This window comes from Onthophagus taurus, chromosome 5, assembly GCF_036711975.1.
Source record: "Onthophagus taurus isolate NC chromosome 5, IU_Otau_3.0, whole genome shotgun sequence".
NCBI lineage: Eukaryota > Metazoa > Arthropoda > Insecta > Coleoptera > Scarabaeidae > Onthophagus > Onthophagus taurus.
Window position 1 is genome coordinate 3,586,923 of NC_091970.1, and position 27,775 is coordinate 3,614,697.

Genomic DNA, 27,775 nt, shown 5'->3' on the forward strand with positions numbered 1-27,775 from the left:
TGTTTTTTTCCTTTTAATAATTAACTACACTTGTTGCTTTATTTGATTTATCAGATATGTCCAAAACTATTGATTTTTTGCGATCATGCCCAGTGGGGCCCATTAAGAGCGTCATTCTGTGGCGTCAGTTATCCAGACGCATTACCACGATGATCAGTCGAAAATACCAAATTTAAGTTGTCTTTGAGGTCTAATTGGGTGGGAAGGAGAAAAATGGAAGATCTCTTATTGAATATAATCAAGGAATGTACCGGAAGCAAGTTAACGCAGATAAAAAATTCTTCGCAGGAGGCATATGGTTCGCGTTACGATAAAATCCTTCCGTTTTAGATTATTTATAAACATTTTGTTACGTTATAGATTTATTATGCTCCCAACACAATTTATTAAGAAGCCCATCTCACGAATTACGAACAGCTTGTTTTGTTCCTCTCAAATTATCTTTGGAAAGTAAGAAAAGTAAGCTTATATCATTGGCTGTGACAGGATTAAATGTAAGTTTCTTTTCACTTCGAACTTGTTTCTGAAGAAGGTTGCAACGTGGCATCTGAAACGTTAAACATTTTTTCAAAAGACGCACGGCTTAACCCGAAAGTTTCTAATTCCAGGTCTAATGTTAGTTCTAGTGATAGTGCTAGTGTTAGTTCTAGTTTTAGTTTAATTAACACTGGCCATGAAAGCCTTTGCACTTATTTTATTCTTTAATTTTTTAAAGCTTTTTTTTAAACAATTATCTTTGTTTAGAAAATCGTTCGAGATGAACGTTTCCAATCCGGGAGCGAACCGGAAGATGATTCCCTTTGGTTACCGGCCCAACTCCTCCATGCAACAGCGTCGATTTTATCGCAATGTGAAGACACCCAAGTTCAAATACTTCGGGTGGTGTTGTCATTAGCTTGTAGTGCTAGTTGGGCTTTGAACGGTCGATTGGTTATGCTTTTAATCAGTAGGTGTGGGGAAACGTATGAAAATGGGACTCAAGCGGTTCGAGCTGCTGCCCAAGCGGCCGCAAGCCAAACATTAACAGCTTTTTGTTCATTTTTGGGTAAATTAATTATTTATGTGGTCAAATTTGATTTTGATTAGTTAATTTTTAGATGAGGAATGCCAAGAAATCCTACAACAACAACAGAAACATAAAAACAGTGGGAGTAGTGCTGAAATGGTTTATAATAAAACATCAGCTGTTGCTTGTTTTAACGAGGCCATTCCTGTGATGCAATACGTTTGCAGTAGATTAGAAGAAACTAAATCGTAACCTTCAAATAATTTATTTTTTTTATTTTAATGATTTATTTTTAGGGTACCAAAATCTAATGACACGACGGTCTTCCTTCTCGAATGCCTTCTTACTTTAGTAAACACTTTGCCTCAAACGGTACATTCCAACACACATTTCACGACTTTCTTATGGCAACGTTTTTGCCCGGCTCTTTTGGCTTTATTGGGAGCCCCCGGTGATCCAACAACGCAATCTTTAACCAATAGTCAAGCGAAGATCGTGTACAGCATAGGAATCCAAGTGGTACGATTAGTTGGAAGAGAACGTGCGTTAAGACCCGTTTTGGAAGCGTTGTTCCATCGAATGCTTCTCCTTCCAAATCCGATAAAGCGATTAGAACCACTTCGAGCAGCCAAAGAACTTTTGCGCTCCCCGGCTCGCTTAGCCGATTTGTTATTGCTTTCGGGACCAATTCATAGACACGCCGGTGATGATATGGCTATTATTAGATTGATGGTTGATTCAATCGAGGAGTCGGCACAATGTAATGAGCCGAATATAGTTTTGGCGAGTGTTGAGTGTGTTGGGGCGCTTTTAGGAAGTTTAGAGGCGCTTTGTCGCGGTGAAGGCTTAAATTTAGACGACTCCGAAGTGACAGAGCAAAGATATCCAACTTTGGAGCAAGCCGATTATACAGGACCTTTAACGTACCAATCTTTAGCGAGGTTACCTAAACCCTACAGGGATGTAGTGGCTAATTTGAAATATCAAAGTGATTCTGATAGCAGTGGTATTGATGGTGGGGCTCAAATTGATGAGCAAACTGATAGTGAGTGTTCCGGGGCCACCGAAGGACCCGAAGAATACGGGAGCCAATCCGATGATAGCATAATGGACGATGAAAGCTTTTTAACAAACCAACAACTACAAAAATTGCATAATTTACCTAAATCGTTGAATTTAGGCCGAGCTGGAATCAACGAATGCAACACAGACGTTGAACGTCACAATGCAAGACACTTTGTTAAAACGTTACAAAACATTTTACTTCCAAATTTGTTAAGTTTAAGGTCTTCGATACAAATCGATGACGTTTTACAGGAATTCGCCTCGAAATGTTGTCAACACAACTCCGCGCAAAACTATGAAATAACCACAATTATGAACGCTGACGGGATTTATTTAGCCACTTATTCAGCTTTGTTATTAAATTTAAAACTGATTCAATCAGGGCATTATAATGAACAAGCCAAAGAATCAATCACTTTAATGACAGAGACCCAATTCGTGGATGAAATCCATGGAAGTGGGGTTTTAGTTTATGTTTCAGCGACGTGGTTATGCGAGTTATACCAAAATGTTTTAGCTAAATCTTTGCTTGAAATTGCGGGGTATAACCCAAAAGTTTCACCTCAACCGGCTTTAATTAATTTATTAACAGGTTTTTACAACAAATTTTTTATTTCTTAAATCATAATTATTATTGTTTGTAGATGTTGGCGGGTTATGTCCATCTCAACTGTTAACCGATTGGCAAAAACTCCAAAAAGTCCACGGCCATCAAGAAAATTCCCCCGAAGTCGAAGCCGGAGTAAAACTTTCCCGCAGAGTTTTAACGTGTTGTTGGGGATCCGTCGTTTCCGTGTTAGGAAGCGTCGTCGAAACATCCCACATAACCGGAACTTCATCGGCTATCACTCGATTAGTCGCACGGAGATCACGCCAAAAATATCGACAAAGACTTCGTGATGATATCATAACCGCCAGCTTGGAAGGTCTGCATAAAGCAGCGAGTTTAAGTAACATTTTAAAGTTACAATCGAGAAGTGGGAGTATTTTGGCGTTATTATCGGCTTCTTCGTGTAAAAATCAAAGCAACGGGGCTAAACTGCCTGCTTCGCACGCTTTATCATTAGATGTTTTGTTATCTAAAGGTACTTAGTTAAAAAATAATAAAACAATTAAAATAAATTTATTTTTTTAGGGTTAGCTTTAGGGTCGCATAGTTCCGAATGTTGGCAACACGTTTTTAGCGCCTCCGTAAGTGTTGCCAATTTAGAACATGCCCTTTTTAGCAAAACGGGGTCTGCTCAACTCCTTATGGTCGCCCAAAATACCCAAAACAACATCGTTACATCAACAACTTGCACCAATACGCTTGACCGATTAAATTTAAGCTTTAATCCTAACGTCCAAGAAGAAGAAACTTGCGTTGACGTTTATAGTTTCTTACAAAACACTTCATCTTATTCAAATTCAAATAATTCAGCGCAAGGAGATGCTACAGTATCGGAAATCGTTGATAAAAGCGGAGTTTTAAATAGTCAAGGGAAAGGAATTTTGCATGGAGTTCATGCCGCTAAAGTTTGTTGTGTTTTATCCTCGAAAGCGGATGAATTGTTTCATTCGGCTGCTTTGAAACTTGCTCTTCCTGGGTTGTGTAGTTTTTTAACTGAGTTGTGTAAATCTTCACATTCACAGGTATATAAGCAAATTAATTTAGTTTTATTATTATTTATTTAATTAATTAAATTTTTTTGTTATAAGTTGGTAAGATTGACAGGGAATTTTGTTATACCATGTTTTGAAATCGATTGGACACAAGGTCTATAGAACATAAGGTTACCCAATACCGATTCTCCTCCTCTGAGAGGCAAGGTGGGTCAGTGACGTAGCTGGTTCTATGAACAACACAACACGATGCGAGGTTTAAATATTTTATATAGACTGTACCACAGTATATGCACGTGTATAGGGTATCTTTTATTCTGACTGTATCGAACCAGTGACGTCAATTTGCGGGGTAATAATCGATACTACAGAGGCATAGGGAATGAGGTAACCTTATGTTCTATAAACCTTGGATTGGACACAAATGCTTAAATCGTTGTCATTTAAAACGAAAAAAAATTTGGTTTTATATTTAAACAAAAATAATTGCGAAATTTTTATTTTAATTCAACAAAATGTAATAAGAATTTCTTAACCTCAACTATCTAGTTACTAAAAAACTTCTAGTTAGGTACTTATTAGAAATCAAACCAATTTGAATTTGACATTGACAGATTTATATTTTAGGTTAATTTTTTTATTAATTTATTTTTTTTTAGTTATTTACGCGTTGTGAAGAAATTCCACGAAAACAATCAAAATGGTGGAAAAAGCAATTAGAAACGAACCAAAAACCACCAACTACATTACTTTTACATCGAATTGGAGAAGTAACTTTAAAATGTATCCGTTCTGGACGACCATTAATTCATATAATGAAAGTTTGGTCGATTGTTGGTCCCCATTTTATGCAAGCGGCTTGTCATAAAGACCGAGATGTTTCGAAAAAAGCGGTTCAATGCATTCACGACACCGTAACGGCTTTGTTGAGCGAACAAACAGAATTGGCGCATTTCCATTTTAACGAAGCTCTGTTTAAGCCGTTTGAAAATTTGCTATGTCTTGAATTATGTGACGTCGACGTTCAAGATCAAATTGTTTCTTGTTTATGCGAATTCGTCGAGGCGAATCGTACGGAGATATGTTCAGGATGGAGGCCGTTGTTTGGTACGTTGCGAGTTGCGAATAGCAAAAATAACGCGACTGCGATTTTGGACGTTTTTAAAATATTTTTACAAACCGATAATACTTTGGTGTTTGCAAATGCCGCTTTGGATTATATATTATGTTTGTTATCGCACGTTCGAGGAGGGATTATTGAGGAGAAAGACTCGGAAGGTGTTGATTTATGCATAGAGTGTTTGAAATTGTTACAAAATTGCGCTGCTATTTTATCGATGATGTATAACATGCCGAAATGCCCAACTTTTAATATTTCGCATCGAGTTAACGTGGAGAGTGAGCCCCAGTTAGTCGATCCGATCCCTCAAAATAACGAGATTAACAATTTTAATCAAGAAAATTTTGAACAATTGTCTTATAAAATATTAGGGATGAAATCGGACGTGGAAAATTGCGAAACTTTATCGAAAATGGATCGACAAAATTCTTGTTTGAAGGTGTGGTACGTTTTGTTGGAAGGGTTATCTTCGGCTACTGTAATTTCACCAAATAAGAGTCAACCGTTTATTGTAGATACTTTGTTTAAATTGTTAAGAGATTTGATTGTAAATCCTGGGGTTAATTTCGGGTTATATTCTATTAATCACCTTTTATTACCAACCGTACAAAATTGGTTGAGACAAAACACAAAGTTACAAAAAACTTACGACGTTTGGCACAATTTCAAGCATTGTTGTGGGTTATCGAGTGAATTAGTCGTCGATTATTTGAGCCATTTGCAGGGAAATAACGATAAATACAATGATTTAAACATTTTAAACCTAGAAAAGCAGCAAAAACAAGAAAACCCGGGGATTACGTTGGCGTTAAAACAACTTATTATTATTCTAATTGAATGTATAGCTCAGCCGAATGAAAATATCGCCCGGCTGGGTACCTCTTGTATCAGACATATCATTTTAAGTGTGGGCCAAATCTTAACGGTGCATCAATGGGAGATAATCGCAACGGGGATGCATAGGGCTTGTACGATTAGTTTGAACCCATTGCATCAATTAACGTTGGCGTTTAAACAAAACTCAGATAGCTTTTATGGCGATATGGCCACAGTGAAGGTTGCCGCAAGAAAAGATAGCACAATCCCCGAAAATGAGCGACTCTACGAGTTAGCCCAACAAGTTTTTTTGATGCAAACCCAAAGAAATTGTAATAAATGCACCGGGAAATTATGCGAGTGCGATTTAAGCATAACAATCGATGACAGGAGTTACGTTTTCTTATTGTACCCCTTAGATATGACTTCGGTGTTAAACCCCGATTTATACACGGTTCGTGTACCGTTTAGAAACTTGGTTGTGGGGATTTTAGCCCACCAAATGTTGATACAAACCATTTCAAGCGCTTTGTTACAAAATTTAAACCACGTCACCCCCATTTTAAACATTCTCCAAATCCATTCGTGCAGCTTAAGAGGCATTTTAAAACACGTCAACGCTAAACACGTTAACATCCTATTAAAATGCTTGGAAATATCGAATATTCGCGCGAAAGAATTCGATTTGCGTCCGGGATTAAAATTCTTAACCCAAAAAGTGGGCAACCTAAACAAATCGGCTAACCTCTATACGCAAGCGAACACTTCGGAAGTTGTCCAAATAATCGTTTTAATCGAATTATGCTTAGACGGGATCCAAAAGTACAATATAACCCCGAAAGATTTAAAAGAATTATTAGGGAAAGAAGACAAAGAGAAACACCAAACCGATTTAGATTACATCGAATCGTTTTTAAGAACGCTCCGGTTTAAATGGGAGTATTTGTGCGAATCTTACATCAATTTAACGATTAATATCCCGGTTGATGACGACCTTCAAAGCTTGGATGATTTATCCGAAAAGGAAAGTGAAAAAGAAACTAATCCAACTTTGAAAAGGACCGAAAGTCTGTGTTCAACTGATTCGGAGAGCTATTTAGAAAAGGGGATTTTATCCGATAACCCGAAAGACGATAAAGATTCGATTAAATCGAGCAAAAACGATCTTAACTCCACCGATGACGAAACCAACGAATTAGCGGCGAAATTCAACAAAAAAACTAAATACACGCCACTCCCTAATTCCATTAAGTACGACACCAACACTTTATTACAAATGAAAGCAACCCTCTCCACGGAAAGCATCATATCGATCACTAAAAACAAAGAAAAATCCGATAAAGAAACCGCGGATAAAATCGAGCAAATGTTGGAGCAATACCGCCAAAGAAAAACGATTAATTTTAACCCCCCAACTCAACGAATCAATCCTTTCGTAAATTCGTTACCGCCCCAACAACCGATTCCATCGGAGATCCAACAACAACGCGCTTTAAGCATCTTTAAGGACGCCGATGCTTATAAAATAACAAGAATTGAAACTATGGAAGCTTGCTTGGAATTATTGGGGAGTTTAAGCTCCGATCGTTTATCCCCTTTAGCCGTCGTGCTTAAAGACGGGGGTGTCATGCTAATTAACGCTCAAGACGACAAAATTAAAATTGCCGCTGAAAAATTGCTTCAAAGAATGAACATTTCTTACGTTGATGATTTTTAATTGAATGACTTTTACTCGTTCCTATAAACGTTGTAATCGTTTTGCTCACTAAAACAATAATATCTCTATTTAAAGAAACATGATTACGAATGTATTGTTGTTTAAGCTTACCCGATGGTTGTGCTTTTCCCGTAAACTTAAAATTTGATTTATTATTGAGCACACTATGAAATAGATTCTAATAATGAATGTAATTGAAACAAATCTCATCGATGTGACTATTTCAGGTTAAAACAAATCATTTTTATTAATTTTAAGCGTATAATTGTAATCTTCGTTAATGTTAGCCACCGTAGCGTCCATAGAATAGAAATGAACCGAAAATGTCCAATATCACAATAATTACTGTATAATAATAACATTTATTTTCTCTAAATGTCTTTATCAAGAGATTTATTTTATTATTTGTATTTTATTGAAGAATAATGTAATAATATGTATACGTGATCAATAAAGGCAGAATATATTTAAAACAAAATTGTTATTATTTTTGACAATTATAGACATATGTATGTATGTCAATCATCACCAACATTTAAAAATTTACATTAAATTCAATAATATTAATAAAACTCATTTATTATAAAATTTTAATAAATCAAACAAAAATCAACATAGAATAAATTAATTAATTAATAAATAAATAATTAAATAGTATTTTTTCTATAAAAAGATTAATGACATCTATCGATAAAACGTTCAAATATAATCTGTCAAATAATAGTAAACAAACCGTTTAAACCGTGAAACTAATCAAAAAACATGACTTCGTCGTTTTGGTGGATGAAAAAGTCCAAAACGGACTCAAACATTGTTGATATATCAAAACCGCCTGTCGAAGAAGACATTTCGTCATCGCTGGCCGAATTTTTACAAAAAGAGGTTATAACCGAAGACTTACCCGTTGGCGATAAAGGCGAACTTGATATCCCTAGTATAATCGAAGAAATTAATCGAATAGCCGCTCAAAGCCCATTAGGACCATACGAAGATGGTAGCGGAGATCGTAGTGTTGAAGATTTAATGCGAGAGGCGGAAAAAATTTATATGGAGAGTTCGAAAAGCTTTGAGCAACTCAGCCAGCATTCGGCGACTTCCCATAACGTTACTGATCACTTAAACTCGAATACTGTGAGTCCGATGTCAGAGAATACCCCGAAAAGTTTAGGGAAGGAGGATGAGGAGTATTCGGATGATTTTAATAAATCGGAAAGTGAACGATCTTCGAAATCGAAGGTTGACGAGATTAGTTTGGAAAGTTTTGGAACCCCGATCGAAGAGAATAGGGTTATTAATGACAACGTTAGTAAAAACTTGCAAAAAGATGAAGTCATAATTGAAATTAACGATAAAATGAATCAAGAAGAATTCAATTTAAATTTGGTTGATTCTGCTGTTCATTTAAGCGAAAAGCAATTATCTTTGCAATTGGAGATTGAAACGAAAAATAAAGAGGTTATCTTTTTTAAAGATGAAGCGATTAAAAAGGATCATGTTATTGAGCACTTAATCGAAGAGAATAAAATAATTAAAAGCGATCTTAGAGAGTTGCAGGTAAGTTTATTAAAATTAATACAGATTTTTTTATTGATTTCTTGTTCATTTATAAATTAATAACCTCTTTTTTGTTTATTAAATTAATTTCTTCCAACAGATTTTTTTGATATATCATTCAAAGCAGATTCAGCAATTACTCTTATACCATTTAATAATTCTTCTCCTGTTGGGATTATGTATTGCGCTGGTAATAAAAAAGCGTATTTTCCTTGATCTCTTAATTCGAAAGCAAATGAGTATTGAATTCCGATTGATTTCGCCCAATCTGTGCTAACACCAGCTGCGATATAAAGATCTGAAACTGCACTAGAAGTGTAAGTAGTTTTATAGGGTTCTTTGATTGCTTTAATAACATTTTGGGATATCATTTTTAATTCGTTTATATTTCCCGGCATAGTTTTGCTAAATCCATAAGGATATAAGACATATTGGCCATACGAATGGATTGAAACGTAAGCCTTCCAATAATGAGGGTCAAATTTTTTGATATAATCTCTTATTGCGACCGTTTCGTGTTCTGAGAATCCTTCAGTTCCGCTAAAAGTTTCTTCGCAAGGATTTGGATCTCCGTAATCCCATTGGTACCCGAAATTTCGATTTAAATCAGTTCCAAAACAATTTCCCCATCGCGAACGATTCTTTCTCCACAACCGATCTTTAGTGTACGAGTAAATATAACCATCTGGGTTTCCAATTGGTAAAAAATGCCAATCTAATTTTTTAATCGCCCCGGATTCTTTGTTAAAATCATTTGCAAATGTGCTAATAACAAAAATAATTGAAGCCGGTGAGATCCATTCTCGTGCGTGTAACCCGGCCTCAATAAAAATCCCGTTTTTACCACCCCCGGATATTGTAACCACATCAATAGGATTATTTTGTATCGTTTTTCCGATTGTTGTTAATTTAATATGATTGTGAACTTTCGTTAAAATGGTTAAGTAATTAATAATGACCGGAAAATTGTGGTACTCGCTCAAATTAAACGTTTCTATTTTATGTGAAAACTTCATTTCTTCCGCATCCTCAATTGGTTGCTCATCAATAATTCCTTGAACATCTTTAATTAACACCCGATGAGATATTTCATATCGTTCCAAATCATTTTTAACCTTCTCCAAGTTATCGGCACTGATTAAAACGTCCGGACTCGATTTATTTACACTCCATCGGGTTATTTCAACTATATCTAAATTTTTTATTGCATCTTTTTTCTCTTTAGTGTCCGCTTTTAATTTCCACAGTTGATAACCTTTGTAGGATACTCGTTTAGATAAATCTTGGGTGATTATTAGTGGGTTTAAAACCGTTATTATTAAAATTGTTGTAAAAATGATGTGCATTTAGATTTTTCTCGCATTTTATTCTAATTGATTTTATTTTATTACTTTTGAAAGACGTTTTTTTTGATGTAAACAATAAATATGTTTAGGTTATGTTGTTGGGGACATAACCTTAGTTTTTTCGTTTGAATTAACACTAAATTTAGTCGCTAGATGGCAGTGGCATTTTTTTAATTATTAATTATTTGTTTATTGAGTAATAATAAATAAAAATGTTATGTATTAGCTGCTACTTCTGCTATAACTCTTAAAACAGCTAAATCTGTTCCTTGTTCTTCATCATGTTAATGATACCCCAAAATTTTTATTCAAATCAATTTCGGCACAATTTCTTCGCCTCGAACGATTTTCTTCATATCCGATCTTCACTTCTCGCATTTTATTCCTATTAATTTTATTTTATTACTTTTAAAAGATGTTTTTTTGATGTAAATAATTATTTTATTGGTGACATAACCTTACTTTTTTCGTTGGAATTAAAACTAAATTTAATCGCTAGATGGTGGTGTATTTTTTATCGATTTATTTAAAGAAATTTATTTAATTTTTTAATTGTTAAACTGTTTTTTTATAACAAATTAAAAAAGTTATGATTTCCAATTATTACTTCTAATTGAAGGTATACATAAAGTATTTCCGACTGGTCTATAATTACATCTCGATCCAATTTCGGCTTTAATCGTTTATAACATCTTGTGCAACTTTATTTATATCTTGATAGTTATTAATCAGTAATTGACCGTAAAAATGGGTTAAAAGTTAAGTCTTCAATCCATTTTTGGATATGATCGCTTTTAGGTTATGTTAGATTATATTAAAACTAAATTAAATAAAATCTACTTGACACTAGATGGCGCTGTTTTTTTTTAAATTAAATTATTATAAATAAATACAATTATGAATTAGCTGCTGCTTCTGCGATAACTCTCAAAGCAGCTAAACCTTCTTTAGCACTTGGAACAATGTACGAAGCGGGTAAAACGAATCCATAACGTCCATTATCTCTTAGCTCAATTGTATAAGCGTATTTAATACCCATAGCTCCTTTAGCCCAATCATCACTTCCACCTGACGCGGGATATAAAGTATTTCCAGCTGGGCCATAAGTATATGTGGCCCCAGTTTCTTTTTTAATAGCATTTGCGACATCTTGGGCGACTTTATTCAAATCTTGGTAATCGGTGGTGATTAATTTTTCGTAACCCCAAGGGAATAAAATGTATTGTCCGTAAGAATGGTACGAAATCGAAGCTTTCCAGTTAGCTTTTGTGTTGGAAATGAACTTTTTAACAGCCGCCGTTTCTGGTTCGGAAAATGGGCCACTTCCCGCGTAAATTTCTTGACACGGATTCTTCCCGCTTCCTTTCCCTCCCCATTTATAACCATAATTTCGATTCAAATCAGTTCCGGCGCATTGAAATCCGTTGAAGAATGAGGATGATCCCCTCGCGCGATTTTTTCTCCATAAACGATCTCTTCCGTGCGAGTACTCATAGCCATCCGGATTTAAAACGGGGATTATATAATAATCGAGATTTTGGAGATTTTTTGATTCGGATTCGATGTTGTGAACTAAATGGTCTATAATAAAGGAAACTGTAGCTGGAGTGATCCACTCTCTCGCGTGGATTCCCCCATCGATCCAAATCGCTTTGTTGTTTGCATTTCCATTGGAAATTTTTAACAGTTTAAGAGGTCTTCCTTCAATTGATGATCCAATTACGTAAACTTTGCAGTATGAGGGATAGGTTTCGGCTAAATAATCCAAATAATTATGGATGTCGGATAACCTATGATATGACGTAAACGTCATTCGGTGCCCTAAAAAAAATATTTATTTATTTAATTAATTAAAAATTAATTTTGTTGTTTTTAACCATATCGATGTTGGAATTCATCTTCCTCCTCCTCCGAGTGTATATTTTCCTTCTCAATATCGCTTTGTAAATCTTCAATCATTACATTAAAATCGATTAAATTCTTTTTAAGCAATTTTTGAACGCTTTCCAAGTTTTTCGGGGGAATAACAACGTCGATTTTTGTTCTATTTCCTCCCCATAACCTTACCCCGTAATTATCGCGAATTTTTTTGATCACTTTCGTTGTGTTTGAATTAAAAGAAACCTTCCAAACTTGATATCCATCGTAAGATATCTTCTCTTCCTCATTTTCTTCTTGATAAACTTTACTTAATGAGACGTTTTTGTTGTCTTTTTCGATTTCTTTGATTTCCTCGTAATCAATTTCGGCAACTTTTAATTCATTATTAACCGTGAAACATAACGTTAAACTGAATAATGCTAAAAATAAAGAAAACCTCAACATCTTCACTTTAACCCGTATCGAATCGAATTATGGCGTTAATCTTCCGAGTTTGTCTCGTATTTATACCGAGCTGAGTGACCTCCATTCATTCTACAGTTATTTTCGAGTCACCTCGAAAATTTATTTGTTTCTTTTAAATTAATCCTTATCATCTGTTATTGTTAACTTGTAAGGTGGAGGAAAAAAATTTTGCGAAGAAAACAAATTTAAAAATCGCCTTTTTTTTGTTTCGTATTCAATTCGAGGAATCAATTCGAAACATTATGCTTGTTTGTGCTTGATTTGCATACGACCTAACGGGATGACCGGGTTTAATTTATTCGGATTGCGTTCGAAGATGTACTTTTGACCCATTTTTAATTGTAAAGTTTGAATAATTTAATTTAAAACAAAATCTAGATATTATTAATTCCGGTTATCGTTCTGATTTATATTTTTTCGTAATCTTCGCGAAAAATCCTTCAAAACGACTCCAAACATGACTATTTTGTCTTTAAAAACAAGCGATATATTATATTTTAAAAAGTAACGATCGGATTTTTAGTTCTTTATATGATTTAATGATTTAAAAATTAATTTGTTTTAGTCTCAACTCCAAGAAACTATCGATTTGTTAGAACAAGCAAAAAACGCGTTAAAATCGCAAAGTTTGAAATCGCCCGAAGTCAATTTAGAATTAGAAAAAGCTCTGGAAGATGTTAAAGACACGAAAGAAATAAACACGGCGCTTCAGCTTCAATTAGATTCCGTGAATCAATCGCACCAATTCTTAAAAATAGCTTACGACGAGTTACAAGTTTCGAATAAAAGTTTGGAAAGGAAAATCGTCGACGTCGACATCACGTTGGCTAAATACAAAGGGGAATTGTTAAATTTGCAGCATCAAAACGAAAAGTATCAGGAGAACGAGTTAGGTTTAAATAAATTGTTGGAAATTGAAAAGCTCGAAGTGAAAAGCTTAAAGTTGCAAACGGAGAAAGATGCGAGATGTATCATGGATTTAAATCGGCAAATAAAAGAGATGGAGCGGATTATAACGCGAAAACATCCCGATTCCGTTTCCGCGTTAATCGTAGCAGCAAAAAACGACGTTTCCGAAAACAATGTTTCAACAAAAAAATTCTTGGAAGATCGCATAAAATCGTTAGAAACCGAAGCACAAAAGCGCGACGTCCAAAACTCCAAAGTATTTTTAGACGTCCAAGAAAAATTTAACCAAATGAAAATCAAATATGAAAGTCACATCGAAGACTTGGAGTTGCACGTAAACGATTTAAAAGATCAATTAAAAAGGCGCGAAGATAATTTTGACGTTTATACCCAAACGGTACCATTTGAATCACCCCGCAAAGACACCGTTTCGGTTTCCGTTCAAACTGAAACCTTAAAAATAAAGAATCCCCCGAATATTACAAAAAGAAGCGATAAATTAGATGTTCACGTTAAAGAAGACGCGCATCTTTTAGCGACAATAAGAGGATTACAAACGGATTTATCGAATAAAGAGAAAGCGTTGATGAAAAGCCAACGGGATTTGGAGGAGGTTAAAAAAACTAATCGCAGGTTACAAAAAGAAAGGGAAGGGAGTTTGAGGAATTTATCCGAGCGAAAAGAATTTCGAAGTTACCCCGAGAAATTAACGAATCAACTATCAAAGAATAACGAAGAGAAACATTGCGATGATGAAGTGAGAGCTTTGAGAACGGAACGGGATAAAATGAAATCGCAATTGTGTCGAATCGAGGATGATTTTCAAGTTTTAAAGAATAAAAGAATACAAGATGTGAGTATTTAAATAAAAATGAAATGAACTCGTAATGTTTGTAAGATGTTCTAAAATTGTTTGTAGTTAAATACATTGCAAGAAGCTCACGAAAAAGAAATCTCAACATACCTTGCAAACATTACGCCGCTCAGGGAACAGCTCGAGATTCAACAGGTATCTTTGAGTAGCTTACAGAAACAATTGATGGGGACCAAGGAGGAATTAGCTATTGTTACCGTAGAGCGCGATCATTTGAATAACAGACTCCAACCTGTTTTGCCATCGTTTGATTCAAGCGATTCTAGCGAAGTTGAAGCGTTAAAGAAAAAAGTAATGTTTTTAATACATTACAAAAAATAATTAATTAATAAATAAAACATTTTAGGTGGCTTTTTTGGAAAGACGTTACGAAGAACGAGAACACCGTTTAAGGGCTATCGTACATGGTTTGGCACAAAAGAACGTCTCAAATAAGAGTTGCGACCAATGCGCGATAAGACAACAACAATTAATCGGCTACAAAGTCGAATTGGATCAATTAATTGCGACTTTGAAGTGTTTGCAATGATTTTCATCCGATTAAGTCCAATTTGAAACGTCCAATAACTATTTAACGTTTTATGAAGAAACTTAGTCCAATATTTAAAACTTTTAGTATTTAGAGATCTTCCAGTATTTATAGATTTTTTAAATAATTTTTTTATACATATTTTCTTGATAGGACTAAAACGGTAAGTGTTATTTATCTGGTTATACCCGTTGTTATATTGTATTTATATTGATATTTAAACCCTATAGTTAATTATAGAAGGGAAAAAAGAAATATTTATTTTCATTTTACCTTGCTTAATTTAATTTTATTATTTTTTTTTATTTTTTAGATATTAACATGGACATGACGTTCGGTAAGACTTTCCTAATCCTAATTGACTCTTTTTTATAATATCATTAGAAAGTAGAAATCATTTAAAACTGCTCCGAACACTACAATTTTGAAATTTTGAGGTTAACTTTTACTAAATTAAATAATCAATTGATATTAACGCAAATTAAACTCATCAACGTATTTAAATTATGATTTATTTATAAAAATAATTATTAATATTTAATATGACAGATTTAGTTTCTTCGGTGCTACCTGGTGCTACCAACCATACCAACCTATTTTATTTAATTCTTTATTTTTTATCTTTTAATTTTTACTTCTCTATTTATAAACTTATTCATTAATAGGTAAAATTAACCCCAATTTAGATGAAAATTTCGATTTTTAATTGTTTTTAAATTTTCAAAATAATTTTTTTTTAATCTCACCCCATCTAGCGTTAGCCGCCCATATTAATCATCTTTTAGTTTTTTTTGACATTTCAAACTCATTTGTATTCTTTCCTAAAATCATTAAAATGGAAAAAAAAGCTTAATTGAACCGGAAAATCTATTCAAATATGTTCATTGACACTAAAGTTATTAATTTAAAGTGATAATAAGTTCCATGAAGTGAACTTTAGGTAAGTAAAAAAAAACTTAATTTTGCTTTACACAATTAAATTTTATTTACTCATATGTATTTCTTTGTTTTTAGATATTACAATTATTTCAACATTTTTGCAGCTAACTACAATAATCTACAGACATCGTATTCACTAACAATAAGAGAAGGTACATAGAGCATAGCGGTTGTCGTCGTTTTAAAAACAAACTTGCCTGGTTAACATTCAAATGAAACCTAATAAATCTTTTCTTTCCTTTGCAGCAAACCAAACCCGAAGTATTTCGGATTAATCCCGCTTAAAATCTGCATCGACGTCACCGTTACAAGTAATATCTTTACGAAATCGCCCATATCGAAGCCTTTTTTCAACGGTATTCCAAATTCGGATGATATTTCGTCTTTTATCGAGTTAGTAATCATAAATCTGTGTGTATTTTGAAGTTTTCTAATTTCATTCTTCCTTAACTCATTATTTTCAGATCGTATTCTTCGTGTTTCAGGAGCATCTCCGCGTTGAATTTGTATGGAATTACGTCGTTGTTCGGAGTTACGCCTCGATGATACCATCGCATTTGTATTTTGGCGACTTCTGGAATCTTTTGGCTCAATCCTTCTTACTTCTAAAGAGTCTCCTGCCTCTCTAATGTTTTTCCGTGAAGATTCGAGTGTATCTTGAGTCAAAATTCGACGAGTTCTATCAGTTCGAATTCGATTTTCAATAGATTGGCGCCGAATATCTTCAGATAAGCGCCTAGTTTCTTCTCTATCACTTCCAGATCGAATTCTTCGTGTTTCTGGAACATCTCTGCGCTCAATTTGAATAGAATTGCGGCGGTCTTCAAAGTTACGCCTTGATGACACCATCGTATTTGTATTTTGGCGACTTCTGGAATCTTTTGGCTCAATCCTTCTTAATTCTAAAGAGTCTCTTGCCTCTCTAATGTTTCTCCGTGAAGATTCGGGCGTATCTTGAGTTAAAATTCGTCGAGTTCTATCAGTTCGAATTCGATTTTCAGTAGATTGGCGCCGAATATCTTCAGATTGGCGTCTATTTTCTTCTTTATCACTTTTAGTTCGAATTCTTCGTGTTTCCGGAACATCTCGGCGCTCAGTTTGAATTGAAATCCGGCGGTCGTCAAAGTTACGCCTTGATGACACCATCCTGTTTGTATTTAGACGACTTCTTGAATCTTTTGGCTCAATCCTTCTTAGTTCTAAAGAGTCCCGAGCTTCTTTAATGTTTCTTCGTGATGATTCGAGTATATTTTCAGTCAAAACTCGCCTATTTCTATCAGATCGAACCCTATTTTCATCAAAACGGCTTCTATTTTCAATAGATTGGCGCCGAACATCTTCAGATTGGCGTCTATTTTCTTCTCTATCACTTCCAGATCGAATTCTTCGTGTTTCTGGAGTATCTCGGCGTTCAATTTGATTGGATTTACTTTCTTGTTCGGAGTTACGCCTTGATGACACCATCGTATTTGTATTTTGGCGACTTTTGGAATCTTTTGGCTCAATCCTTCTTAATTCTAAAGAGTCTCTTGCCTCTCTAATGTTTCTCCGTGAAGATTCGGGCGTATCTTGAGTCAAAATTCGTCGAGTTCTATCAATTCGAATTCGATTTTCAATAGATTGGCGCCGAATATCTTCAGATTGGCGTCTATTTTCTTCTTTATCACTTTTAGTTCGAATTCTTCGTGTTTCCGGAACATCTCGGCGCTCAGTTTGAATTGAAATCCGGCGGTCGTCAAAGTTACGCCTTGATGACACCATCCTGTTTGTATTTAGACGACTTCTTGAATCTTTTGGCTCAATCCTTCTTAGTTCTAAAGAGTCCCGAGCTTCTTTAATGTTTCTTCGTGATGATTCGAGTATATTTTCAGTCAAAACTCGCCTATTTCTATCAGATCGAACCCTATTTTCATCAAAACGGCTTCTATTTTCAATAGATTGGCGCCGAACATCTTCAGATTGGCGTCTATTTTCTTCTCTATCACTTCCAGATCGAATTCTTCGTGTTTCTGGAGCATCTCGGCGTTCAATTTGATTGGATTTACTTTCTTGTTCGGAGTTACGCCTTGATGAGACCATCTTATTTGTATTTAGGCGACTTCTTGAGCCTTTAGGCTCAACCCTTCTTAATTCTAAAGAGTCCCGAGCTTCTTTAATGTTCCTTCGTGATGATTCGAGTACATTTTCGGTCAAATCTCGCCTATTTCTATCAGATTGAATCCTATTTTCAACAAAACGGCTTCTATTTTCAATAGATTGGCGCCGAATATCTTCAGATTGGCGTCTATTTTCTTCTTTATCACTTTCAGTTCGAATTCTTCGTGTTTCTGGAACATCTCGGCGCTCAATTTGAATTGAAATCCGGCGGTCTTCAAAGTTACGCCTTGATGACACCATCCTGTTTGTATTTAGACGACTTCTTGAGTCTTTTGGCTCAATCCTTCTTAATTCTAAAGAGTCCCGAACTTCTTTAATGTTTCTTCGTGATGATTCGAATACATTTTCAGTCAAAACTCGCCTATTTCTATCAGATCGAACCCTGTTTTCATCAAAACGGCTTCTATTTTCAATAGATTGGCGCCGAATATCTTCAGATTGGCGTCTATTTTCTTCTCTATCACTTCCAGATTGAATTCTTCGTGTTTCTGGGGCATCTCGGCTTTCAATTTGATTGGAATTACTTCCTTGTTCGGAGTTACGCCTTGATGAGGCCATTCTGTTTGTATTTAGGCGACTTTTTGAGTCTTTTGGCTCAACCCTTCTTATTTCTAAAGAGTCCCGAGCTTCCTTAATGTTTCTTTGTGATGATTCGAGTACATTTTCAGTCAAATCTCGCCTATTTCTATCAGATCGAACCCTATTTTTATCAAATCGGCTCCTATTTTCAATAGATTGGCGCCTAATTTCTTTTCTATCATCTCCAAATTGCACTCTTCGTGTTTCAGGAGCATCTCGGCGCTCAATTTGAATGGAATTACGTCGTTGTTCGGAGTTACGCCTTGTTGAGACCATCTTATTAATATTTAGGCGACTTCTGGAATCTTTTGGTTCAATCCTTCTTAATTTTAAATTTTCTCGCATTTCCCTAATATTTCCATTCTCACTCAAATCTCGTCTATTTCTATCAGATCGAACTCTATTTTCAAAAGATTGTCGTCTTGCTTCGTTAGAAATACTTTTCCCATCATAAAAATTAACTTTTCTATTAATATCAGTCTTCGAATTTCTGTTAGTTGCATCTTCGTTATCCCGCCTCACCGATACCAACCTATTTGTACTTTGTCGATTTTCGTGATCGTTTTCAGTTTGGGTGGATGCGTTTTCGCCGAATCTTTTCGAACGAAGAACGTTGTTGTTATTATCGAGATTGCCTCTGCTCAGGTCGAGTTCTCGTCTGCACGAGATTCCGGAACAGCCCAGCGCCCCATTCGGCGTCGAAAATGAACATAACACCAATACTATTGTGGCCCATCCAATCTTAAGCGGAATCATGATTATCTTCGGAAAAACTGAAAAACTACTGTTTCGAGTTTCGTGGCTTGTGTTGAACTACTATTTGTATACTGGGCGTTTTCGTCGTTATACTGTCGCTGTTTGTTGTGTGCCCCTCAAATTTCCGGGAGCGCTTTTATACTCGTACTCGGGGCCTATTTTACACTTGGGGTGCCGCAAATTGAATGGTTATTTGATTTAGAGTTCCACTGATTAGATCTTAATGCAATTTCGAGTTTGAAGCGAGTTTGATCGGTTTTCTGTGGTTATACGGATGTAGGAGGATATAAAGGGCGGTTATAAATAAGATATTAATAAAAGAATCTATCACATTTCTTCAGATATTAAGCGTAATTACGTAAAAAGTTATTGATACTTTAATTTTAATTTAATTTTTATTAATTTCTTAAGGTGAAGTTAATTTTGGGACACCCGTATTTTTTAGGTATGACGCAAGAGACTCGTGTGGCCAGGAGATAACAGGAATTCGTTACAAAATCGATTTGGACAGATGGGGTCTTATTTATTATTTATTTTATTTGTTATAAAGCAACTTATAATTGTACAACATTTTGAATCCAATCAACATAAGCCGCAACCCTTGTATAAACGGTGGGATTATTATTTAAGTCGCAAGGGGATACACCCCAAGAAATCACCCCAATTATTTCTCCAAATTGCATCAAAGGCCCCCCGCTATCTCCAGAACAAGATCCTTTAGTTGGGGTGTCCATCGTGCAGAAATTATTAGCCCCAATTGAAGGATTTGATGTAGGTACTAACGATTTTACAGCGTTTAAACAAACTAAAATAATTGAATAATATTAATTATGAAAATTTTGATTTGACTTGAAGTTCGTTACAACTTTTTTTTGACGTTTATAAATGTCATAAATAATCACTTTAAATAATCATTTAAAAAGAATCAATTTTACTTGTAATTTTTAATTAATTTATAAAAAGATCAATTCATTTATTAGTAAATTAAAAGAATTATTTATAAAATTTTATGTAACAACTTTTAGATTAATTTAATTTTAGGTTGATAACAATTATTTTTGGAATTTCAAAAACGTCAAATTAATGTCATTTTTACCATCATTATTAATAATTTTAACATCGGCTTTCATTAAATACGGACTTGGTTGAGAATTACTCGATTTGGTTTTACCAAATCCCGTTATTGTACTTAAATATTGACTCGATGGATAACTTCCAAAAGCAGGTAAGCGAATTACATTAACAGTTTTGGTTGGAGAAATTTGTGAGGTTAATTTTAAAATTGCTATATCATGAATCGGCTCATTTAATCTAAAAAATGTTTAATTAATTTAATTTTAACATTAAAATGAAATTGTTTTACATCTTGTGATAAGAAGGATGCACAAAAATCTGATTAACGTTACTCATTTGGTTCGGAATTTGATTATAATAGTCATCAAACCCGAGGAGAACTCTAAATTTATCGGCTTGGAAATCTTTACAACAATGTCCAGCTGTTAAAACGTGATTCCATGTGATTAAAGCTCCCCCGCAAAGATATTCGAATCGATTTTGGCCCCAATATTCCAGAACGGCGTGGTAAGGATAATTTGAAATACTTGTGTAAGTACCTCCGATTATCCGATTTGTTTTATTTTTAGCTTATTACAAAGAAAAATTTTTTAAAAGAAATTTTAAAATTGAAAAGTTCTTACCTGAAGCGAAGAAAATAAAACATGTAAGCAAAATGTAAATATTACTCATTTTGAACTTTTTTGCAACAAATATTGTTTTAATGTTACATCTATTTATATACAGAACGTGCAATTTTCGAAAAACTTACATAGTTAGGATTCAAAGAATTATTCGTTGTTGTTCAAGGTGATAAGATAATTATTTTTTAATTACTTTTCTTTTTTCAAAAAACATTCGTTACAAATCGTTTGAATTCTTCCAAGTCGTATTTTTCAGTATTTTTTTAAAATTTAGTTTAAAAAAATATTTTTATGATATTTAAGGGTTGTTTCAAATTTCAAAATTTAAAATTTTTGTTATTCATTGACAGATGGCGCTGTTGTTCTAGAAAATTTTGAGGTTATTCTTCTTCTGTTTCCAGGTTGGGTGTTGGACAAGGTCTATAGAACATAAGGTTACCCAATACCGATTCTCCTCCTCTGAGAGGCAAGGTGGGTCAGTGACGTAGCTGGTTCTATGAACAACACAACGCCCTTGTTTATAGATATATCTATAAACAAGGACAACACGATGCGAGGTTTAAATATTTTATATAGACTGTACCACAGTATAGGCACGTTGGCACGTATCTATCTTTTATTCTGACTGTATCGAACCAGTGACGTCAATTTGCGGGGTAATAATCGATACTACAGAGGCATAGGGAATGAGGTAACCTTATGTTCTATAAACCTTGGGTGTTGGAGTTCGAAAATTTTGAGGTTATGATAGATACAGACATCAAATTGATTTTTCAAGTAGTTTTATAACATTTATTGAAATTGATATTGCTTAATTTAATAATCAAATAAAATAAACATTGTTTAATAATTTAAATAACATTTTCAATTAAATATTTGATTATTTAATTGTTGAACTTAAAGTGATAGTAGAGCCACCTATGAAGTAATTGCTGAAGTTAGCCCAAAAAATGTTTAACATCATAATTAATTAATATTAAGTAATTAAGCAATAAATAATTCCCATTTTTAAATTAAATTACTTTTGTTCCAACGATAATGACAAGTAATTTAACCGCACAAAATTAATTTTTGACAGCTAAAGTTGACATAACCTCAAACGCAATCGAACGTAAACAAGCGTTCTTTCTTAATATTATTTATTCAAAGCGAATAAAATGGATGTAAAACCGAAAAAGGACTACATCATAAGGTAAATTTAACCGATTCCTTTGATTCAATCTAATTGCGTTTTATTCAAGATGTTCAAACGTCCCCCTGACTCTCCTAAACAAGCCGGCAGCGAAAGATCATTTCAGCCAATTTGGGAAAGTAATCAGTATTCATCTTCGGCAAAAAACGAAAGGATGCACCGTACAGTACGCGAACGAAGAGGGTTTTCAATGTGCGCTATCAAACGCTGGGGTATTTAATGGACAAACTTTCACAGTGGTTGGAGGAGGGGTTAAATCAATGAAATGGGTGACACCGAAATTATGGACGCCCAATTTAGAGGTGCAACAAGAATTGGAAGCGATGGGGGGAACTGTTGATTATAAATTAGTAGGGAAAGTTAAAGAGAAGAAACCCAAAAACATTTGGGGATCACAAAAGAAATCAACAACAAAAGGAATTGAGCAAAATAATCCAATAAATATTAAGGTTACGAGTGAGCAAAGGGAATTATTAAACGTGATTAAACAACCGGCTCATAGCGTTGATGAAAAATTCAAAGTTTTGGAAGCTAGGGATAAATTATTACGGTTAAGGGGGAATAAACACGTCGATTTTGGAAGTACACATACCGTGGGGACTTGCCCAGATATGTGCCCGGAAAAGGAGAGACTGATGAGAGAAGTACAACATCAAGTAGCGTTATACGAACAAGAATCTTGTTCGAAAGTGATGAATCATTCTTTGGCGGTTAAACAATATTCAAGAAGCTCCGCCGATCAGGAATCGCCATTACCCCACGAATTACGTTCGGTTGATGTCTTAAGGATGACAATGGGGTATTTAATGCATAAAATTATTCCTTTATGCGATAATTTTGATGTAAGTTTAATTTAAAATTTTTTTTTATATTATACATAGCTCAATTAGTATATTATAATGTAATTAGTATATTATATTAGTATAATTAGTATAACACCTAGTAAATACATACTAATTAGTTACTTATTTTGAACGCAAAATTAAACAAGATAATGTTTTCCAGCTTTTCCCAGTTACAAAAATAGTAATTAAGTTATTACTGAATTACTGTTTTTGTTATAATTTGGCACTAATTCACTAAATTGAGGGGCTTCATCCTCTGAAGGCGACGCTACTTAGTTCTTTGTTTTGGAATTCTTTGGATGTTAATACTTGCTTGTATATTAGCAACTTGTTTCTTAGTGATAACATTGATTTTCGATACAACTAAAATATTTGGTAAACCCGAAACTTTCTAGATCTAGTGTTCTAGTTTTAGTTTAATGAAAAATATACAGTTTGAAACTGAATAACAACTACAATTAACCGTAAACCTAGAACTAGAAAGAGTATTAGTCTTTAAAAACATAGGGCTAAACCCGAATAATAAAAATATACAATAACCTGGCACTGACAAACACCTACAAGTAAAACTAACATTAAATCTAGAACTAAAAAGTAGCGAGTTTAAAATTAGGAAAAAAATTTAAAAAAAAACGTTTTAACCTTACATGACATTTGTGCTGTCAAAATATTTTTTTTATGTCACTTTACCTAATTTACAAAATCACTAAAATCGTAATATTCCAACTGTCAATGTCAAATTTAAAATTCTGTCATATTGAGGTTTTAGTATACTTAATTAATTAATTTATTTACCGGAATGTTAGTTCTAGTTTTACTTTTAAAACTAATATTAGACCTAGAACTAGATACATTCAGGTTTAGCCGTCTTTAGAGACGTTCGGCTAAACCCGAATGATTCTAGTCCTGCTTTTAGTTCTTTTTGGCGCTTCAATTTGAAAACACTCCTCCGAATTAAAAAATAGAGTATAACTCATCTTCAAAATTTTGTTGGGTTTTTACACCTTCTATAATGTCCTTCGGGTCATCTATTTGTTTCTGAAGAGTAGCTTCATCTTGAGTGTGTTGCTCCTTTATTTGTTCGATTTCTTTTTTAAGTGAACATTGAAATAATTTAATTGTAAATGTTTATTTTTAGGTGAATTTAGCCGAGTGGTATCATTTTTTATGGGATAGAACTCGAGGAATTAGAAAAGATATAACCCAACAAGAACTTTGTTGTCAAGGATCCGTGGAATTGGTCGAACAATGCGCTCGATTTCATATTCATTGTTCGGCGAGGTTAATAGCGGAAGACCCCTCGGTTTTCGACCAAAAAATTAACACGGAAAATCTTACGAAATGCCTCCAAACTTTGAAATATATGTACCACGACTTGTTGTGCAAAAATGAGTTTTGCGAGCATGAAGCTGAATTTCGGGGTTATATCATTTTGTTGAATCTAAACGATGGGAATTTTATGTGGGAGGTGCAACAATTACGGAGCGATATTCAAAAATCCCAACCGGTTCAGTTTGCGATTCAAGTTTACTCGGCGTTGGATACAAATAATTATGTTAAGTTTTTTAAGTTGGTTAAATCGACTACATATTTAAACGCGTGTATTTTGTTGCGGTATTTTATTCAAGTCCGAGTGAGAGCTTTGCAAACCATTTTGAAAGGATTTTCCCCGAGGGGGTTAACCAAGTTTCCTTTGGAGGAGTTAAAAGAAATTTTAGCGTTCGAAGGGGACGCCTCAACTAGGGATTTTGTCGAATACTACGGGTTGTTTTTAAATGGGGCCGCCGTTTGTTTGAATCGAAAAAGCTTCCATATTCCTGAGTTACCATACACTTTAGATCGAGCGATGAGTGTCGTCGAATCAAAGAGGGTTTTAAGCATCGGTGAGATCATCTCCGGGGGGGTTTTGCCCCCGAAAATGTTCGAAACTCACCGCGTTCATTCAAGTTTTGATGAATTCGGATACTTAACCGAGTTTAATTTCGACGATTTCGATTACGTCGATGAGAAAATCGAAGATAAATCAATTTTTGGGTTAAAAAAGGTCGACTCTAGGAGTAATTCGCCGCTTGACGTCGTTGACAGCTCGATTTTTGGCGGGAAAAAATCGATTTTTAAATTTGAAAAGAAATTTAACGATGAGAGCCAATCATCGATGGATGTTGAGGCGGAAAATGTTAATAAACCCGTTTTTAGTGCGAAACCAATTTTTTCAACGACCATGTTTCAACAAGAATCAATTTTTAAGCCGACGCCGATCAAGAATACCCAAAATATGCCTTCAGGGGGGTTTTATTTTAAATTGAATGAAGATAAGAAGGATTTAAAGCCCTTAAAGGTGGGTCAAGAAGAAAATTTAGTTTTTAGTTTGCAAAAAGAAGATGAGGATGAGCGGAAAAAAGAGTTTGAGGAGATGGAACGGATCGAGAATGAGAGGAAGCGGGTTGAAAATGAATTAAAGTTAAAATTGGAGTTGGAGAGAAAATTGGAGGTGGAGAGAAAGTTGGAATTGGAAAGAAAATTGGAGATGGAGAGGAAAATGGAGTTGGAAAAAAAAGTGAGATTAGAATTAAAAAGGAAATTAGAATTAGAAAAGAAATTGGAAAAAGAGCGAATTGAGGAGAATAAAAAGCTAATGGAGATAAAAAAATGCGTCTCAAACCTCCTCAACGACTTATTAACTCAAGTGGAGGAAAAAAACCGTATCGAAAAACTCCAAGAAATGAAAACCAAATTAATCAACGAAAAAACCAAACTGTTCGGGAAAAAGTGGTTAAAACTAGTAGATTTAAAAAAGCGTAAAAGAAAAAACCTAGATGATTGGCCCCTTTGGATCGAAACCGATAATCGAGAATTAATCGATTTCGACCAAACCATCTTAATGGATATGAAACGATACAAATCGGGAAAATCGAACCAAATTGAATTAACCCCCAAATTAAACGACGAATTAAATTTAGATCAAATATTTATTGACATATTGAAAACTAACCTCACAAAATTCGAGTATTACCTAAAAATCGATTTTTGTTTCTCCAAGAAACCCTCGTTGAAGAAAATCGAAGAAAAACTTGCCGAATTACTCGATTTAGACTCGAATATAAATAAATCTAAACACATTTTAGGGAAACGCGTAAATTATTGCTTTAAAAGGTACGATTATTTCAATAACGAGCTAAATCATGGATTTATTTTCGTAAATGACGTCTTCGATGACGATTTTTACACCAAACTTGAAGAAATCTTAAAAAATTTTAATAATAACACCCCTTTACCCGTCGCTTTTATTTTAAACGAATCAATTAATCCGAATCATGTTGTTAAATTAAATAATTTCGATTTAATCTCGAATTATGCAGTTTTCTCCGATAATTTCACGTCGCATAACCTCAAAATTCTTTTGACGCAATCGTTGACGTTTTTAATCAAAAATTATCCGCCGTTGCCAACTTTAAAACTTGATTATTTTAGTTCGTTTTTATTTGGTTATTTATCGGGGGAATCTTGGGATAGGATTAATAATTTTGCGGAAACTAATAAGAATTTCGCAATGATTTTATGCGATCCGAATAATGTTTTTTATTTGTATAAAGTTTTGTTAAAAAATCTCCAAGGAATAATTTTCAACGAAGATTTAGTTAAAAACAAAAATTTTCCTAAGATTTTTAATAATAATTATAATGACGTCATTTTGCCGTGTGACCAAAAGTATTTTCCAAATTTTTGGAAAAACGGCAGTTATAACGTGAAATTAAAACGAATTTTCGAAAATTTGAAATTCCCCGAATTTATTGTTATAAATTGGCCCCCGAATAACATCGAGGAATTAAAAGATATTATTGAAAATGTTTGCGATCGATTTAATTGTCCTGCAAGAACTTCGTTTGTGATTTATTCAACTTTAATTGAAAATTTAGAGAATTTGGGGAGTTTTGAGTCGATTAAATACATGATGTGGACCGATATTATCAAGATGATGATTAACGAAAAATTAAGAATTATCGATTTTACTTTAAGAGAGCCGTTCGTTTCGACTCTTTTTAACCAACTCTTTGTTGTTTATGATCAAGATGATTTAAACAAGTTCAAAAGGAATTATTGGTTTTTCAACGACGAATTCATCCAAAAAGAAATTAATTCTAGTAATCGGATGATTATTGAAGATGAAGATGAATTTGAGGAAGAAATAATGATTAAATCGAACATTGAGGATGATTTTGATTTCGATAAAGTTTATCAAGAAGTTATGGGGTGCGATGATCATAAAGATGTGACAAAAAAGAAGAAGGAGATGAGGGAAATTGGCGAGATGTTAAATGATTTGGAGGAAAGTATACGAATTCAAAAGAAAATTAGTTCGCGGTTGGAAAAAACGCTTTTGTTACAATTAAAATAGTTTAAGATTAAATAAAATTTGTTGACAGTTCATAAAAATAAAAAGATATGTTGGTGACACTTAAATCTTTAATTCAAATATAAACTTTTATATCACTTAGTTTTTGTTTTTTATTTATTTAATTGAATTTGATGACCTAGTTTAATTGAAATCTTTCCTAATTTTGATTGATTAATCAAATCGTTTCATACAAGTTACAAATTAAAGAAACCTTTCTAATGTAATAAACGGTTTTGCCTCTACACAAGAGATGGCACCACAAGTTTTAAATTGTCACAACAAAATTTTAAATTAATAATTTTTGTATTCTTTTATATACTATATTTATAG

At 34.0% G+C, this 27,775-nt stretch overlaps 7 protein-coding genes across 10 annotated transcripts; 3 read left to right on the forward strand and 4 right to left on the reverse strand.

The window, feature by feature from the left end:
• The first annotated feature begins 91 nt into the window (after positions 1-91).
• On the forward strand, positions 92-7,798 carry LOC111426621 (brefeldin A-inhibited guanine nucleotide-exchange protein 3). Its single transcript, XM_023061232.2, has 8 exons — positions 92-298; positions 361-494; positions 745-1,045; positions 1,098-1,254; positions 1,303-2,663; positions 2,716-3,156; positions 3,207-3,703; positions 4,333-7,798. The coding sequence occupies exons 1-8, from the start codon at positions 214-216 to the stop codon at positions 7,324-7,326; spliced, it is 5,970 nt and encodes a 1,989-aa protein (XP_022917000.2). The 5' UTR covers positions 92-213; the 3' UTR covers positions 7,327-7,798.
• A 232-nt stretch (positions 7,799-8,030) lies between these two features.
• Positions 8,031-15,139, forward strand: LOC111426576 (centrosomal protein of 162 kDa). Of its 2 annotated transcripts, none has more exons than XR_002707848.2 (4): positions 8,031-8,880; positions 13,138-14,334; positions 14,505-14,646; positions 14,702-15,139. XR_002707848.2 is itself a non-coding variant. In XM_023061180.2 (4 exons), exons 1-4 carry the CDS (start codon positions 8,089-8,091, stop codon positions 14,882-14,884), a joined length of 2,418 nt encoding a protein of 805 aa, XP_022916948.2. In that variant the 5' UTR covers positions 8,032-8,088; the 3' UTR covers positions 14,885-15,139. The 2 variants fall into 2 exon arrangements, 1 of the variants encoding a protein (XP_022916948.2); XM_023061180.2 differs by having other exon boundaries at positions 8,032-8,880; positions 14,401-14,646.
• Positions 8,867-10,656, reverse strand: LOC111426580 (carboxypeptidase B-like). Its single transcript, XM_023061185.2, has one exon. The coding sequence runs from the start codon at positions 10,224-10,226 to the stop codon at positions 8,964-8,966; it is 1,263 nt and encodes a 420-aa protein (XP_022916953.2). The 5' UTR covers positions 10,227-10,656; the 3' UTR covers positions 8,867-8,963.
• On the reverse strand, positions 11,017-12,580 carry LOC111426579 (carboxypeptidase B-like). The gene is made up of 2 exons (XM_023061184.2): positions 12,104-12,580; positions 11,017-12,047 (listed from the first exon to the last, which is right to left on the reverse strand). Exons 1-2 carry the CDS (start codon positions 12,549-12,551, stop codon positions 11,122-11,124), a joined length of 1,374 nt encoding a protein of 457 aa, XP_022916952.1. The 5' UTR covers positions 12,552-12,580; the 3' UTR covers positions 11,017-11,121.
• Positions 15,140-15,844: 705 nt separating the features above from the next.
• Positions 15,845-19,631, reverse strand: LOC111426747 (trichohyalin-like). Its single transcript, XM_023061421.2, has one exon. The coding sequence runs from the start codon at positions 19,313-19,315 to the stop codon at positions 16,043-16,045; it is 3,273 nt and encodes a 1,090-aa protein (XP_022917189.2). The 5' UTR covers positions 19,316-19,631; the 3' UTR covers positions 15,845-16,042.
• Positions 19,632-19,813: 182 nt separating this feature from the next.
• Positions 19,814-21,113, reverse strand: LOC111426581 (CLIP domain-containing serine protease B4-like). Of its 2 annotated transcripts, none has more exons than XM_023061186.2 (4): positions 21,013-21,113; positions 20,679-20,958; positions 20,412-20,626; positions 19,814-20,120 (listed from the first exon to the last, which is right to left on the reverse strand). In XM_023061186.2, exons 1-4 carry the CDS (start codon positions 21,059-21,061, stop codon positions 19,870-19,872), a joined length of 795 nt encoding a protein of 264 aa, XP_022916954.2. In that variant the 5' UTR covers positions 21,062-21,113; the 3' UTR covers positions 19,814-19,869. The 2 variants fall into 2 exon arrangements, with proteins under 2 accessions (XP_022916954.2, XP_022916955.2); XM_023061187.2 differs by having other exon boundaries at positions 20,679-20,928; positions 21,013-21,100.
• LOC111426574 (RRM_XMAS2 and SAC3_GANP domain-containing protein xmas) lies at positions 20,815-27,544 on the forward strand. Of its 2 annotated transcripts, none has more exons than XM_023061177.2 (5): positions 20,815-20,896; positions 20,959-21,046; positions 22,091-22,204; positions 22,254-23,046; positions 24,188-27,544. In XM_023061177.2, the coding sequence occupies exons 3-5, from the start codon at positions 22,170-22,172 to the stop codon at positions 27,443-27,445; spliced, it is 4,086 nt and encodes a 1,361-aa protein (XP_022916945.2). In that variant the 5' UTR covers positions 20,815-20,896; positions 20,959-21,046; positions 22,091-22,169; the 3' UTR covers positions 27,446-27,544. The 2 variants fall into 2 exon arrangements, with proteins under 2 accessions (XP_022916945.2, XP_071051787.1); XM_071195686.1 differs by having other exon boundaries at positions 20,959-21,035.
• Positions 27,545-27,775: the final 231 nt, after the last annotated feature.

Coding starts and splice junctions, on each gene's coding strand:
- LOC111426576 (XM_023061180.2), top strand. CDS start 8,089: ATGACTTCGTCGTTTTGGTGGATGAAAAAGTCCAAAACGGACTCAAAC. Junction 14,335..14,400: donor AGAATAAAAGAATACAAGAT/GTGAGTATTTAA, acceptor AATTGTTTGTAG/TTAAATACATTGCAAGAAGC. Junction 14,647..14,701: donor TTGAAGCGTTAAAGAAAAAA/GTAATGTTTTTA, acceptor AAAACATTTTAG/GTGGCTTTTTTGGAAAGACG.
- LOC111426579 (XM_023061184.2), bottom strand. CDS start 12,551: ATGTTGAGGTTTTCTTTATTTTTAGCATTATTCAGTTTAACGTTATGT. Junction 12,048..12,103: donor TGAATTCCAACATCGATATG/GTTAAAAACAAC, acceptor TATTTTTTTTAG/GGCACCGAATGACGTTTACG.
- LOC111426581 (XM_023061186.2), bottom strand. CDS start 21,061: ATGAGTAATATTTACATTTTGCTTACATGTTTTATTTTCTTCGCTTCA. Junction 20,627..20,678: donor CATCCTTCTTATCACAAGAT/GTAAAACAATTT, acceptor AACATTTTTTAG/ATTAAATGAGCCGATTCATG. Junction 20,121..20,411: donor TAAAATTATTAATAATGATG/GTAAAAATGACA, acceptor CAATTATTTTAG/TTTGTTTAAACGCTGTAAAA.
- LOC111426621 (XM_023061232.2), top strand. CDS start 214: ATGGAAGATCTCTTATTGAATATAATCAAGGAATGTACCGGAAGCAAG. Junction 1,255..1,302: donor AGATTAGAAGAAACTAAATC/GTAACCTTCAAA, acceptor ATTTATTTTTAG/GGTACCAAAATCTAATGACA. Junction 3,157..3,206: donor AGATGTTTTGTTATCTAAAG/GTACTTAGTTAA, acceptor TTATTTTTTTAG/GGTTAGCTTTAGGGTCGCAT.
- LOC111426747 (XM_023061421.2), bottom strand. CDS start 19,315: ATGATTCCGCTTAAGATTGGATGGGCCACAATAGTATTGGTGTTATGT.
- LOC111426574 (XM_023061177.2), top strand. CDS start 22,170: ATGGATGTAAAACCGAAAAAGGACTACATCATAAG. Junction 22,205..22,253: donor AAAAAGGACTACATCATAAG/GTAAATTTAACC, acceptor GTTTTATTCAAG/ATGTTCAAACGTCCCCCTGA. Junction 23,047..24,187: donor CTTTATGCGATAATTTTGAT/GTAAGTTTAATT, acceptor GTTTATTTTTAG/GTGAATTTAGCCGAGTGGTA.
- LOC111426580 (XM_023061185.2), bottom strand. CDS start 10,226: ATGCACATCATTTTTACAACAATTTTAATAATAACGGTTTTAAACCCA.